Below are 16,612 nucleotides of genomic sequence, written 5' to 3' on the forward strand. Positions count from 1 at the left end.
GAGTCGCCGCCACCACCACCCACCCTCCACCCGGCCCGGGTACCTGGCTTCGCTATTCAAACCGCCGGAACGCAGCACACAGCTCATCTGAGCTGCCGTTGGCCTTCCTTACCTGCCTGTGTCCCGACCTCGCCGACGTTATGTCACACGAAGGCGGAACACACACAGAGAAGAAGGAAGGCCAACGGCAGCTCAGATGAGCTGTGTGCTGCGTTCCGGCGGTTTGAATAATGAAGCCAGGTACCCGGCCCGGGAGGAGGGGTGGCGGAGGGGACTCCGCGGGGGGGCCTTTCAAACCCCCCCTTCCTTTACTAGCCCGTTTTTACGGGCTCAACGGCTAGTTATTCCTAAAATAACTGAGTCAAAAACATTTCAAGCAACAACATGGTCTACTTTCACTTAGCTCAATAAACGCTGGCTTGACTACCCCACAGCATAACTGCTGATTTTCTTTCTCTTTCAACGGGGCCCGATTCGTTTCACCCACAATAGGGCTTCATCAGGAACCATTCAACCAAATCATAGTATCAGGGGTATTAGTTTCAGAGTAACCTGACTTCTCTTGAAACAGGAATTTCCCATTTTTGTCATATTCACTCTACATCTCCTATGATGTCCCAGTGGATGAATCCTCTCCAGGTACCCTTTCGTAACCAAAAAAAACAAATCAAATATGAAGGTTTACAAAAAAAAAAACATACTTAACAGCCTGTTAATTAATAATACGTGTACAAGAAAACTTTAGGTAGAAGGAAGCCCCCAAGTGGAGAACCCCCGGACAGAGTAATAAAAATTGCCTCTACCACATCTGGGTCTCCCAAGACACATCTGGAAAAACCATCATCTTCCTGTTTCTAAAATAATATTTAAGGAAAAAACAAAATCTCTCTCGGCACTGCTACCCGTGGTCTCTCTTACTGTTGCACAAAATGTTCTGGAACTCACCACCGATTCTGGTAGCAGATCCAATGAGTCCAAATTTTATTTCTCCAGATTCCAAATGTTTCTTCATAATAAATGTGCTGTATTGATGAAAGGCAATCCACGGGAACTTGTATAACTTCCGCCAAATATTTCTAGAGAAGATCTTAAGGTGAAACCTTAAGAACTCAGGGAACGTTTAATCTCACATTCATAGGTCTGATAGAGTTCTCCAATGTTGGTCAGTCAAAGTGCTTTTAAGACTTGTTCTAACCTGGGGTGCAGGGTTTGCTGGTGTGCTGCGATAATATACCAGATCCAAGACAAACAATAGAAGTAGATCTAGAAATTGAAAGACAGCCACCTTTAACTATTAAAGCTTTTGAGGGCTAGAGTCCACTTTGTCAAATGCATCTGCTCCATGAAAGTTCATGCCTCAATAAGTCGGTTAGTCTATAAGGTGCCTCCTTCTTCTGCCCTTTGTATAACACCGGACTAACATGGCCAACCCTTTGAGAACCTTTAATTGTTGCTTAGATTCATATAAACCAAGTGACATTAGCTTATTCAGCATAGGAATTTCCATCCAGTAACAGCATTTTGCCACATTAACAATGAATGCAACATGTTGTTAACTGTTAGCGTGTGCTAATTGCCACATTCAGCGAATGCAGAAGGGAGTGGAGAATGGGCAGGTATTGCACCATACAGTTAATGGAGATGTTATCACATGTTAACTAATGTGGCAGATAATGTGGAGCAGGTAGCGCCACCTCAAGAGGTGTAGTTAACCTCATTCCACATTATTTGCTTTCCGGGCAGAATTCAGGCAGAGCAAACTAGGCACCTGCCTAGGGCTCCAACATTTATGAGAGATCCTCGCAGATGTGCTATTTCAAAGGCTCCCAAGGTATACTGCTGCACTGGTAAGTCAGCTACTGGTAGAAAGAAGAGTTGGGGAGGGGAAGGGGGTACCAAAGCCGCCGCTGCCAGAAGAGATCTATCTCTTCTCCCCGCACGTTGTCCTCCAGTCATCGGGAGGCATCAATAACCAGTGCTTCTTACTAGCTACTTCTTCTGCCAGTTTTCCTCCGCAGTCAAAAACTATGCAGAGCCCCATTTGCATGAGATTTGAAATGCACTTATATTATGATGGGGGACCAACTGCTGATCTACCTAGGTCCTATCAAGGGGAAAGGGGATGGGATTTGATATACCTCCTTGCTGTGGTAACAATCAAAGTGGTTTACGTTTGCAATGAGTTTTATTTTGTTTTGTTACATTTGTACCCTGCGCTTTCCCACTCATGGCAGGCTCAATGCAGCTTACATGGGGCAATGAAGGGTTAAGTGACTTGCCCAGAGTCACAAGGAGCTGCCTGTGCCTGAAGTGGGAATCGAACTCAGTTCCTCAGGACCAAAGTCCACCACCCTAACCACTAGGCCACTCCTCCACTGTTGCTACTATTTGAGATTCTACATGGAATGTTGCTATTAGCAACATTCCATGTAGAAGTCGGCCCTTGCAGATCACCAATGTGGCCGCGCAGGCTTCTGCTTCTGTGAGTCTGACGTCCCACACCGATTGTTGTTTATAATAGTCTGGAGTTACTAAATAAGTCTTTCTATCTATCTTGATCAATGAACAAGACACTGAAGCATGATTTCATGATATCCAAGTAATGAACTGTAAAATCAAAGCCAACAACATTATTCCTGAGTTCGTTCTTCTTTCTTTCCTTGTTTACATTTGATATTTTACTTTATCATGTTTGTCCACAAACAGATAAACCTTGGAGCAGGGACCCGTTCTACCAGGCATGTCCCCACTTCCCCCCTGTACTCTTTCAATCAATAACTCTTTTGCACACAGTTGTGGGATAACCATAGGCCGCAGCTTGATTTATTAACATTTAAACTTCCAATTAACATCCGTATAGGATAACCCCCACCCCCGAGCTACAGTTGTCATAATAAAAACACAAACAGTTGCCCCCTCCGCCGCGCACCATGATAGCAAAGCAGCAACTTCCTCTTCCGGCTGTCACCGCAACTCTTCACCTTTCCGACTCCGCCTTCACAGCAAGAGCCCTGGCCGGTGTGGACCTCCACACATTCTTCCGGGTCACCCGACCCATCTTAATGAGCTGGCTCAGCCCTCCCCATGAGCCATTGCTCCTGTAGCTCGGGTTTTTTGCCGCTGCGACAAACTCCAACGCCATTACTGAAAAACAACATCTACAACACCACACCGATAAGCCTCCTCACATCCAGTACATGCGAGGGTGGGAGGGAGGGAAAACTGCCTCCGAGGATCAGACGACGCCCTGAGCCTCGGAGGAAGCAGAGCCCTTATTCCCTTTCCACTGCCCCCCCCCCCCCCCCGGCAACCTATTCTCCAATCAGCTGCCTGTATCGTGTCTGGGCTGTCAGCTTCTATTGAGCTGACCAATCCCAGCTGCCCTCGTGCTCTCCATCCAAACACAACCCCCCACCCCCATAACCACATGCTCTTCTCCCCCCCCCCCCCCGCCCTCAGAGCCTTCCCGAACGGGCCCAGCCCTCGTTTAACTGGGCCCGTCGAGACAAGCTCTCGGGCCTTTCATTACTACTTAAAGCATTCTAATGACTTTCATATACTGCAGTTCAAAATATTTGCGAATGATTACATTTCAACTTAAATACACAGGTGCCAGTAATAATCACAAAAAGCAAATCTCTGAAAATCTTTCCCCAAAATGGGAAAGCTTGTTTACATAACTATCAGAACACTTACCTAACTGATTAAAACTCTGACAAAAGTTCTTTATTCAGTGCATAAGCAGTGGAATGGGGTGGGCCACAGGAGCTATGGCCCCACCAATATTTTACCCAACACAGCCTCAGCAACTAGAGAGTGGGGGGGGGGGGGGGGGCAGGACTGGTTTGGACCATTGAACCAAAGAGATGTTCTGCTGCCTTTGATTCAGTAGATGATGACATTTCATAGAAACATGAAAAAAGGCATGCACATAAAGACAATATGGCCTATCCAGTCAGCCCATCCATGCCAGCTACTCTCCCTTTCACTCCCGTAGAGATCCTATGTACTTGTCCCAAGCTTTCTTGAATTCAGATACGGGTTTACCACCCTTTCCATTAAGATTTGAACAGCTTCCTAAAGAAAACGTCCATAGACCATTATTAAATGGACTTGGGGAAAGTCCACTATTTCTGGGATAAGCAGTATAGAATGTTTTGTACTTTTTTGGGATCTTGCCAGGTATTTGTGACCTGGATTGGCCACTGTTGGAAACAGGATGCTGGGCTTGATGGATCTTCGGTCTGTCCCAGTATGGCAGCACTTATATACTTGGGATTCTGAATGGAATCTTGCTACTCTTTGGGGTTCTACATGGAATGTTTCTACACTTTGAAATTCTGCATGGAATCTTGTTATTCTTTAGAATTCTAGAATCTTGCTATTCTTTGGGGTTCTGCATGGAATGTTGCTACTATTTGCGTTTCTGCACTTGTGACCTAGATTGGCCACTGTTGGAAACAGGATGCTGGGCTTGATGGACCTTTGGTCTTTCCCAGTATGGCAATACTTATGTTCTTATGTACTTGATTATTTCCCAGTGCATGAGGTACTGATTGTAAGCTTTCTTGAACAGGACCTCATTGTATCTGTATATAATTTGTTATAAAGTACCCTGACCTAGGATTCTATATGAAGACTGAATTATTATTATTATTTACAATCATTTCGATATATATAAAATCATAATAATAATAATAATAATTTGCTGCCCAAGTACAAGCACTGTGCACAAATGTCATCAAGGCAAAATAGAAATGATCAGCAACGATGCAAAGACAAAGATGAAACAGTTCATCGTGTTTAACTGGATGCACAGACTGACTATAGAACCAGATGTGATCAAGCGAGCAAAATATGGTATTGTTTCTTATGCAAAACAATATGGATTCCCAGTCAATACAAACTACTGGAAGCATGAAATTATAGGTAAAGTTATTGAAAATGACTAAGCAAACATTTTATGGGACTTCAAAATCCAAACTGACCGACACCTGGAATATAATACCCCGCTGAAAAGAACCGTGTTGGTTTTATTGATCTAGCCATTCTGAAAGACAGTAATGTGGAAGAGAAGGAATTTGAAAAGGTCATAAAACACCAAGATTTGCAAATAGAAATTGCAAGGATTTGGAAAAAAAAATCAACAGTGGTACCGATTGTTTTTGGGACACTGGGTACAATACCACAAGGACTCAGAATAAATTAGGACTGTCCAACTACATAGATAGTGGCACTGTTGGACATCTCATACATTATAGTTAGACATTACTTCATGATTCCCAATTCCCTGGGTAGGACTTGAACCATGAAGATGAAAATTGTCCAACATTGGCTGTGTATTTTGTGAACTGTGGATAATAATAATACTAATAATAATTATGATTGTATGATATGTTTTTCCTAGGACTTCCAAGAGCAGTCTTGTAGTAAACAAGCCACAGATCATCTGATTGGTTGCATAATATGTCATTTGAATCATCACAGTAAGGGGGGAAGTTATCAACATGGACTATCATTAAGATGGATTATTTTACCGCTGCATTAAATGGAAACTGTGCTAAAATGATCTGTCTTAGCAGGGGCGACCTAAGGCAGTCTTCCGCCTGAGGCAAGGGTGAGATGATGCCCCCAGGCCCCCTGCCCAACATCTCTCCCTTCACAATCTCTTTACCAACTCCCCCTCTCTCAGCCATGGTCTAGTATCTCCCCCCTTTCTTCCTCAACCCCCTTCCCCTAGTGTACCTTCTTTTTGTTGAAAGACTGTGTCAGAAAGTGATTGGTTCATAGGAACTTTTACTTTTGTTATAGGGGTTTCTGGGAAAACGTGTGTTGTTGTTTTTTAACATAGGCAGGCTCCACACACACTCGGCCCTGGCCTACACATATCAGGCAGACAATAACTGAGCAAGAAGCAAGTTTTCGTTTGGGGAATAAATGGCCACAGCTTTATTAGAACACCTTAACATAACCCCTAGGAAGCACCCCAGCCTTGAATTCTAGTTATAGAAGCTTCCCTTCCTTGTCATGCCTTTCTAGCTAGGGAGCATGACTCACTATTCCGTTTGCCGGCCAGCCATATCTCCTCCTCCAGCGTGGCTGCGTGTCCATCTGCTTTCAACTGCACCCCAGTCTAGCATTCCACCTGCCGCTTAGAGCCAGCTAGGCGATTAGTCTGCCACCAGTGAGTGTTCCTGTCCTTGCCTCAAGCGTCCAAACTCCCTTCCGCATGCTGTTCCAGCACCTCCTAGGCTTGGGTGCCTCCGCCACAAGCCGGGGGGGGGGGGGGGGGTGTGACGCTTTAAACAATCTGCTGCTCGCTGCCAAAGAGCCCCCCTCCCTCCTCGGTGGCTCTTTATTTCGTTTTGCACTAATGGCTAAGAGCCTGCCCCCCCACCACCACTGCCGGAGTTTCCAGTGACGTCACTCCATCCCAGGTGGCGAAGCTGGAAGGGGAGGACAGCACAGGCCAGGGAGCTACCGCATGGCAGCCACCATATTATGAACGGCTGCTCACTATGTAGCTCGCTGGCCTTTTTTGGGGACTTCTCCCTGAATCCTGCTGAGCTGCACCTGGCTCAGCTGGAGGGGGAAGGGGGGAAGAAAAGAAGGCACAAGAACAGGTTTATGGCTGTGCCACAAAGACTTTATACAAATAAACAGGTTTTCTGGACTAGGTTTTTGCTCCTCCGTATTAAAGGCCATCACCTTTTTTGGGGACCTTGTGGGTTTTGAACATTTTGGTGTGAGAATTGGGTCGGATTAAGATCCGGATTTTTTTTTCCTTTCTCAGTGCTGGAGTTGGAGCGGCTAAGGGGTCCTTTTACAAAGGTGCAGCAAAAGGGGGCCTGCATTGGCATCGGAGTGTGTTTTCATGTATGCCGAGGTACCCTGCAGGTTTCCCTTTTCTTAGAGAAGTGTGGTAGCCGCGTTAGTCCACTTTTAAAGGTAATCAATAGAAATAAAACATGGAAAAGAAAATAAGATGAAAGATGAACCCTCCATTGCCCCATGTAAGCCGCATTGAGCCTGCCATGAGTGGGAAAGCGCGGGGTACAAATGTAACAAAAAAATTTTTTAAATACCTTTTTAATTGGACATAACATTTCTTGATTAGCTTTTGAAGGTTGCCCTTCGACAGATCAGAAATAAGCAAATGTTGGTAGATGACAGCATAGGAGCCAACTTTTCAAAATTATTGGGGGTGCTAAGACCAATGGAAATAACCCCTCCCTGGACACATACAAGGAATTTTCTCAATATTGGGGGGTGCTAAAGCACCCACAGAGTCGGCTCCAATGGATGACAGTATATATAAGTGAAACATTAAAGCATTTCAGTGACAGTCGGGATGAGGGTGGATAGGTGAGAGACAGGAAGAGTCGGGTGGATGAGGGACAGGGAGCTATGCATGGAGACAGGAGGGTGACAAAGCAGTACAATTTTATGGTTTATAATGGGCTAGAAAACCCAGATCTTTGTTAAGTCCTGTCTCGTGGGTGTTAAAATATTTAATCAATCTTATGTTCCTGTATTGTTTTAAAGTTCTCTTTCAGGATTCTTACCATGAAATCACTGGTACAGTGTTCTGGTTTTGTAAAGTGCTGCCCCACACGCGTGACATGCATATCTCCCTGTCCCTCATCCACTCGACTCTTCCTGTCTCTCACCTATCCACCCTCATCCCGACTGTCACTGAAATGCTTTGATGTTTCACTTATATATATTGTCATCTACCAACATTTGCTTATTTCCGATCTGACAAAGAAGGGCAACCTTCGAAAGCTAATCAAGAAATGTATTAAGTTATGTCCAATAAAAAAGGTATCATCTTATTTTCTTTTCCATGTTTTATTTTGTTTGATTTCTATAGATTCTACATGGAATGTTGCTATTCCACTAGCAACATTCCATGTAGAAGTCGGCCCTTGTAGATCACCAATGTGGCCGCGCAGGCTTCTGCGAGTCTGACGTCCTGCACATACGTGCAGGACGTCAGACTCACAGAAACAGAAGCCTGCGCAGCCTTCTACATGGAATGTTGCTAGTGGAATAGCAACATTCCATGTAGAATCTCCAATGGTATCTATTTTACTGTCATAGTAATGCTTGAATGTTTTCACTTATATACACTGTCAGCTAGCACATTTGCTTATTTCCGATCTGAGGAAGAAGGGCAACCTTCGAAAGCTAATCAAGAAATGTATTAAGTAATGTCCAATAAAAAAAAGGTATTGTCTTATATTTTCCATGTTTTAATTTCTATTGATTACCTTTTCTTAAAAGAAATGGCCATGCGGCAAATGAACCACTTGCTGCACATCCATTTTGAGGGGAGAACTTACTGCCACCCATTGAGGTGGTGGTAAGGGTTCCCTCACTAACCCGGTGGTAACGTGGCACTATGCGGCACTGCACTTTTACCACCGGGTACACACTGACGCTACATAAATTGAAATATTTTTGCAGCACCAGAAACGGAACACGCTAGAGGAGGGAACTGCCATTGGGCTGCTGTGGTAGCCCGTCAGTAGGTCCCTTTTAGCGAGCAGTAAGCTCGCGTTGAGCTTACCACCACTTCGTAAAAGAGTCCCTAAGAGAGGTGACTAGAATTGTCACAATATATAATACCCAAAATTGTATTTCCAGTAAAATAAAATTTCACGTACATCAAATGGTTTTATCTTTTATTTTAAAAAAATTTCATAACAAAATATAATACATACAATTAAAAAGTGCCAGATGAAAATAACAAATAATTTTTTCTATACACAGCTGCTTTTTTTTTGCACAACTCCCCAGTCATTGTTTTAAACATGCTATTAGCATACTAAATGAACCCTTTGGGTTTACCGGGGCTCCGCTTTTCTCTTTAATTTAACCCCATCTATTTAACCCATTTGAGGACTAAATATTAACAGTGAAGATCTGTTTCAGCCAACCATGTTTGTTGTTTCCTGATTCAGGTTTTGTACAAAACAAGAAAGGGTATATTCTTGTCTAAAAAGAAAACACCTCCCACTGAAATCACTTCTTAAAGGCTACATCTAATCATGTTTAGTTCAAAAATAAATATTTACATAGTTTCAAGTTGCGATCTTATATACAGTTTTATACAGTCCTCAACAAAGAGCCTTCTTGAGGGTCTACCAGGGCCTCCAGATGAAACCATTGGAGGTCTGATGGATGGGTAAAGTTCGGTGGAGGTGCTGGAAATTGACGGATGAGGAGGGGGCCTCCGCCCTCGCGTTGAGGCGTGGCACAATCCTTGAGCTGTGGCTAGGGTCTTTCGACTTCGGGCTACTGCAGTCCTGGCAATTGGGGCGCTCAGAGCATCGCTGCAGGTGGTCCAGAAGCTGACCACAAGTGTCGCTGTCCAGCAGGTGATTTCTGGCTATAAGGCTGCTAAGCTGGCTCATGCAAGCACTGTATCCTTCTCTGTAACTGTCTGAGGAATCTGTGAAGGGAAAAATTCAGGTTCATTAAAAAAAAAAAACCCATTGGCACGTTTATTATAGTACAGACAGCCATTTACTTAGGTCAAATTGATATTTCTTTTCACAACGCAAAAGCATTTTAGAAGCATAAGTACATAGGTATTGCCATACTGGGACAGACCAAAGGTCCATCAAGCCCAGCATCCTGTTTCCAACAGTGTTCAATCCAGGTCACAAATACCTGGCAAGATCCCTCAAAAGTACAAAACATTTTATGCTGCTTATCCCAGAAATAGTGAATTTTCCCCAAGTCCAATTTAATAATGGTCTATGGACTTTTCCTTTAGGAAGCCGTCCAAACCTTTTTAAAACTCTGCTAAGCTAACCACCTTTACCACATTCTCAGGCAACGAATTCCAGAGTTTGAATACACCTTGAGTGAAGAAACATTTTCTCCAATTCGTTTTAAAATTTACTACTTTGTAACTTCAACTCATGACCCCCTAGTCCTAGTATTTTTGGAAAGTGTAAACAGACTCTTCAGGTCTACCCGGTTCACTCCAAAAGTTCATAAAACATAACTTAGAATTAATTTTGATTAGTGTTGCTGACCAGTTTTCTACCATCACTGCACTATAACATTAAATAATGCACGATCATAACATATTCTAAATTATTGCTTCCTTTTCCTGTAGATCGAAAACAAATGTGAACTCTGGTACTTACTTTGCAGGTGGATGGGAGGAAGCTCCTGGAGGAATCGCACCGTCATTTCTAGTATATCAGCTTTTTCCAGCTTAGAGTATCGAGAGTTCTGAAAAAGACAAAAAATGCAACCAGTAAAGAATTAATATTTTGTCCTTTCAGTGTTTTTAGAGCAAGGTTAGACTGATTATCTGCGAACTTTTACGATTTCGGCCATCGAAAGCAGAGCCGAAACTTACGTCTTTTCCGACCAGAGGCAAGATCAGAGTTTTCAGCTGATTCAGACTGTCGTTGATTCGAGCTCGTCTGCGCTTCTCCATCAGCGGCTTCAGAGTCTGCAAGAGAAGGGGGAGCTCTGGGTTAATATCGGACAAGCAGAACAAGTATCAGGGGCAATGGCGAGGAAAGGAGGGCAAAGAGGGCAACTCAAGGGGAGGCTGCGCTCACCTTTCTCAGCTCACTGGCTTGCCCGGATCGCTTGGAGGCGCCACCCTTGCTAGGGCAACCCTGGGCTGGCGCTTCAGAGACCGTAAGACGGGGAGACATGGTTCAGAGGAGTTGGGAAATTCAAGATCCGGGTTGCTCTTGGCTGCCAGAAGCGGACTAGCTCTCGCCTCGCTCGGTTCCGGCGTTTTATGGACTCTGCTAAGCTCAGCTCCTCCTCCGATCATTGTGCAACAATGTTTGGGACGCCTCGACTCCTCTGGGATGGGATCTTTCTAATGTTTTTTTCCCGTTGTGAGCTGCTTATAATAACCATCTGCTCAGGGCTGTTATCTCATTAGGAGGTGAAATTCAGACCTGGTTACGTAAATAATCAATGTATAATTCCAGCCATCAGTTTTTCAATCTTTTCTCTACATGACAGGAGACAATAATCCTTACTCCATTCAGTTTATATGGCCACGCTATTTGCAGCAAAGAAACTTCTGCTGGACTTTTTCATACACTCATTTGTTATATCTAATTTAAAAAAAAAAAATTGTTTTTCACAATGCTGAAAGGGGATGAAACCTGCAAATGGTAAGTATTGATTAACACAAAGCCTACGATCATCAAAGTGCTATGACAAATTGCAAAGAAAGGTTTAGACCAAAATATTCACCAATTCAAATTAAATTGTGTATTGTATTTATCACCCTTCTGGCCAATTCCCCCCCTCATCAACTTAAAATGGGAAACTAGTAAAGCTGAACAAATTACACGTTAAAAAACATAATAATAACGAAAGCTAGCAAAAGAAGCCTAGAAATATAGCAGAAAAGAACGTATTCTGGTCTAAGTAAACATGCCCGGGCAAAACTCCGAAACCAACCTAAAACCTTTAGCAAGTAGTTGCTGGTCTTTTTCTCAGCTTTGATTACATCAGAGGGTTGTTTTGGGTTTTTTTTTTCCCAAACGAAGCTGCACACATCTGCCTGAAAGTGGGGGATAAGGTTTTCAGAGCCACATTGATGGTGTTAGCTTATGTTTTCGCAAACAAGTTTACCATTTAAAAACAAAAGATGACCTGAAAGTGTTATTAAATTGAATACTGCTGCCTTCCACCCTTACAGAGTTTAGATTTGGGGTCTTTTAGGCTTGCCCCTGTCCTGCACCGACCAGTGCACTGTGGCTTGGGTTTGCTTTGCATTGCATGCGTCAGGCACGCGCCAGCAGCCGGTCCACGTGGGCTTCTTTTGCTCGCCAGACCTCCCCTCCCCCACTCCACTTTGCGGAGCCTTTTTTTTTCTGAGATGCTAATTTCGGAAACTTTTCAAACCCTTTGCCACAGAGGATTAATTTAAATTTCAGTTACGATTTCATTATTTTAAACATTATTGGCGTCTGTACCCCCATCTGTGAAAAATGCTACATGTTTTGTTTTTAGACTTTGGGGGGGGGGGGGTCCATCTCCGCCCCCACCCAAGTCTATCTGTCCGCCCCACCCCCCACTAATATTGTGCTTGGGTAGATCTATATCCATTATCTCCAAAGCTTCTATGTGTGCTTGGTGATCAGGTGTTCAAGACGATAGATTGGTCTACTCACAAAAGCTTGTATTTTGGCGGCAACACATTACAGAATTATAATATGCGTTTGCTAACAATTTGGCTTTATTTGGGGATCATATGGAGTACTGTGGATACCTGTCTAGGAAGCCATTTGGCTTCCCAAGCTACAATGCTCTCATTTATAAATTAGGCATCTGCTATAACCAGACTGGGATCATAAGGATAAAAACATGTAAGAGTGACTTGTGTAAATAACAATGCCACTAAATGAAATCAAACAGAAGAATGTGATTGTTTAACAGAAAATAATTATTTTCGTGTTTCCAGTTTTTCCTCACACATAACATACTTCTTATTAGCCATTTAAATACGTTGCACAGTACTATAATTCCATAAATGCAGCTCTTTGAAACAATAAGGGCTCAGAGTTTTAGCAATACATTTTGACATTCACAGATTCTAAACTGTTTCCAGCGTACAAAGAATGAAGCTTGTCCGCAGATCTGTGAGTATCTACTGAATACTGCGGTGATTCATGCTATCAGGAGTTGTTGATTCGGTGAATGTTTAGTGAGTATTTGGTATTTTTGATTTCTGCGGTAGCAGATAGTAGTAGAGAGTGAATATTTGAGAACTAAATTTCTTAAATTTGGGCTGTCCCGTGCTGTCTTCCACTTCCCGTGCAGCATGCAAGTAGATCAGTGTTTGAAGCACGCGCCATGGAATCCCCCCGGGACCCCCATTGTTAGGTCGTCTTCCGCAGCCAGAGCACACGCGTCGCAAACCCCAAACTTGTTGCCCAAATTTCATATTAACGTTTCCTTCTGGATCTCTATTGTGTTCTAAAAGCGATTTTGGCGTTGGTGAGCCATCTGTGTACGACAGTGACACAAGAGACCTTTGCTTAAATATAGGAGATTAGTTTTAAAGGGTGGGGGGAGGGAGATGGAGGGAAGAAAAGGTAAAGCATAGACGAGCTACAGTATATCTCTAGCTAGAAAAAAAATCTTGTTCCATTTCTAGGTATCGCTCTTTATAGATATTTTGTTTTATCAACGGGTTCTTACAACCAGACGAAATCCGCGTAACTTGTGATAAATCCTGAAATGAACGTGGGCTGCTGGACGTAGTTGTTAAGAGTGTCCGTTTTTGTATCTGATCGTTTGTCAATGTTCACCTGTATTTGTTTTAAATGAGATTCTTATATAAAGTAATGAAGAAAATGCATTCGAAAAAGAAGGCAAGTGAACGAGGTTTGCAGGGCTGGGAGTCCTTGCTGGGTTTATTCTGGGGAAATATTGATAGGGTGCTGAGAAATTGAAGACTCGTTGGCTCTTTCTCTCTCTGTCACGGGATCTTGCGGAACGAGGGGGACTGGGGACACCCTGGCGGAGTTTTTGTGTTTAAAACCAAGTATTTTAGGAGGTAGGTTATATTGCAGGAATATACGCGTCCTTCTTCCCTACTTGTACAATGCATCTCTCTAAAAGCTAAGCACACTTTTGAAGAAGTGATGATCTGTAAGTTAGTCTTTGTGGAAAGACTGCTCTGAGGGTCACTAATTGAAGTCAATCAGAAAGCGAACGGGGAAAACCCCTTCTTAAAATCTCAAAGTAGAGGAGTGTGGTAGCCGTGTTAGTCCACTCTTAAGGTTATCAATAGAAATCAAACAAAATAAAACATGGAAAAGAAAATAAAATGATACCTTTTTTATTGGACATAACTTAATACATTTCTTGATTAGCACATTTGCTTATTTCCGATCTGCGGAAGAAGGGCAACCTTCGAAAGCTAATCAAGAACTGTATTAAGTTATGTCCAATAAAAAAGGTATCATCTTATTTTCTTTTCCATGTTTTATTTTGTTTGATTTCTATTGATAAAATCTCAAAGAAAGCTGGTGTCAGCTGTAGTTTCTAACTCCAAAAACATTTATTATATAAGATAGTGGAGGTAACAAAATTAAACTTACTGAGATAAAGTGGTTTTAAGTGTTCGTCTTGTTTTGTCTGCACGGTATGTTGTTTTTGAAATCTGTTCTGTACTGTTTTAGCAGTTTAAAGGAGAGAATGTAAGAACTGAAGAATTGCATTCAGTTAAAGTGGAATTAAACGTATGGTATTCTAATATCAGTTTTGTTCAGTTGACTTCCATCCTTTTTACCAATTCAAGTCTTAATCCTGAATCTAATCTTAACTATTTAAATTTCTCATAAACCTAATTTCAGAGGTGCAAGTTCATCGATGATCCTGAAAATCCTGAGGTTGGTGAGAATTTCTGGGTCCTTCATTAACACGCAAGAACGTTATTATTTATATTTTGAATTTTTATTATGTTAGGGAATAACATTCAAATAGGATCAACTACTTTCTAGACTCCCTTCTGTTTCCATATCTTTCACACCAGAAACATATATTGTTTTAGTCAATTGTGGGGAATCAGATGGCTTGTTGATTAAAAGTGGGGAACCTGGACTAGCTCTGCTACCCTTGGTCTGGGGCATTAACCCCTAAGCCTTGACCTACTTAGGGGGTCTTCATGTAAAGCAAACAGGTCTTAGGACACTATCCACTAGCTGGGGGCAATGGCCAGTTGGCAAGGCAGGCTCCCCATTTCACCGGACCGGTGACTGACACTCGCAGAAGGGGAGCCTAGCTTGGGCAGCAGGGTAGGTGCCCGGGTTCCTGAGACCGAAGTAGCCACAAGCCTTGAGAGGAGGCAAGGGGCTAGGGCAGATAGAGCAAGGCTCGTATTGCTTGGGTGCTGTTTCTTATACTTTGGGAATGCTTTAATAAATCTGTGGCCTTTCTGAACCCATATTAAGGTGTCTGTCTATTCATGCTGTGGGGGAGGAGGGTGGGGATAAGGTCTGAGAGGGACAGATTATCCCACCTGCCAGCAGCCTGGCACTCCATAACCCATTAATAAGAAACAAAGATTTATTTATTTATTTGTTGCATTTGTACTCCACATTTTCCCACCTATTCGCAGGCTCAATGTGGCTTACATAGTACCGTCAAAGGCGTTTGCCCAGTTGGTGGATAACAAATACAAAGTTAAGATCTTTCTAAAAGTCAACACAATCAAAAACACAGACTTTAGTACTCTGCCAATTCCTCATTAACATAGGGAACTGAATCCCACTCATGATCCCAGAAAACCAAACCCAGCAATAAGATCAGGCAAGGAATTGTTCAAATTTCAATTTCTTTATTTAAAAAAAACAAACAAGATTCCCAGTGAATGTTTTACTGAACTGAATTCCATAAAGTAGAGACCATATCAGCTGTGTGACCAGATAGGTGAGAATATACCTTATCAAATAACTGAAGAAGTACATTGATAGCCTAAGTTTACCCTAGTAGACATGAAACAGAAAGTACTATATATTGTGATGAAGAAGGGACTTATATGGCTGATAGCATATCAATAAGTCTACAAAATACTTCAGGCTTGACTGCTTCAAATAGTCATATCACAATTCCTAGGGCTTAACTGATTTTCTGCTTTATTGGTAGCCAATGCAACTCCTCCATAATCAAGCTGTGGTCTGATATCTTTCCACATAATAGAATTCACAATTTGTGATAAAGTTGATGGTGAAATGTAAAGAGCCACAGATCTCTTAACTAACCACAGATACACCATGCAAACCACAAAACATGTACATAAGCCAGATTCTCCTGGGTCCTGGGTCCTGTGACCTGCCTATCCTAAATAGTCAGGTCAATACCTGGTAGACTGTATGGTGTGACCATTAATTTCCCCTCCCTCTGTCAGACTTGTGAGTTCTTGCACCAAGTAGAGTGCTGCTGAGCCTGGTACTCGGACCAGGTTCTGCTTGGTGGCCAGACAACCCCAGGTTTCACTTGCGCTGACCGTCATTCCCCAGAGGTTGAGTCCCTAGGTGCGGGCGGCCTGCAGGGCTTACAAGACAGAGCAGGAAGCGGGGTGGTGAACGTGATGGCAAGACAGGCAGCAGGCAAGAGAGTAATCCAGGCACAGGTAAAGTCAATAGGCAGGCAGCAGGTCAAGAGAGTAATCCAGGTATGGGCAAAGTCAGTAGGCAGGCAGCAGGTCAAGAGAGTAATCCAGGTACGGGCAAAGTTAGTAGGCAGGCAGCAAGCAAGCAAGAGAGTAATCCAGGTACAGGCAAAGTCAGTAGACAGGCAGCAGGTCAAGAGAGTAATCCAGGCACAGGCAAAGACAGTAGGCAGGCAGCAGGTTAAGAGCTACCTTGTTTGCCTGCTTCCCCTATTTGTTTCTGATTCAATACTTGATTGAAAATGCAGAATAGTAGAACAGTGAGTGCCAGACCCCTAAGAGAAAAACTACATTGGCTCCCACTTAAAGAACGTATTGCGTTGAAAATCTGTACCCTGGTTCACAAAATCATTCACGACGAGGCCCCAGTCTACATGATAGATCTTATAGACTTACCAACCAGGAACACAAAAAGGTCAGCACACACATACC

The 16,612-nt window shown here is 43.0% G+C and overlaps 2 protein-coding genes across 2 annotated transcripts in view; one reads left to right on the top strand and one right to left on the bottom strand.

Annotated features, from left to right (window-relative positions):
* Positions 1-8,681: 8,681 nt before the first annotated feature.
* HES2 (hes family bHLH transcription factor 2) lies at positions 8,682-10,743 on the bottom strand. Its single transcript, XM_030185666.1, has 4 exons — positions 10,590-10,743; positions 10,382-10,477; positions 10,164-10,251; positions 8,682-9,457 (listed from the first exon to the last, which is right to left on the bottom strand). Exons 1-4 carry the CDS (start codon positions 10,686-10,688, stop codon positions 9,147-9,149), a joined length of 594 nt encoding a protein of 197 aa, XP_030041526.1. The 5' UTR covers positions 10,689-10,743; the 3' UTR covers positions 8,682-9,146.
* Positions 10,744-12,591: 1,848 nt separating this feature from the next.
* Positions 12,592-16,612, top strand: part of LOC115456559 (claudin-16-like) — a 63,117-nt gene continuing 59,096 nt past the window's right edge. Inside the window, exon 1 of the mRNA XM_030185717.1 lies at positions 12,592-12,641. The gene's annotated coding sequence lies outside the window, so the exon portion shown is untranslated. The remainder of the gene's footprint in view (positions 12,642-16,612) is intronic.

Source organism: Microcaecilia unicolor, chromosome 13 (genome assembly GCF_901765095.1).
Source record: "Microcaecilia unicolor chromosome 13, aMicUni1.1, whole genome shotgun sequence".
NCBI classification, from domain to species: domain Eukaryota; kingdom Metazoa; phylum Chordata; class Amphibia; order Gymnophiona; family Siphonopidae; genus Microcaecilia; species Microcaecilia unicolor.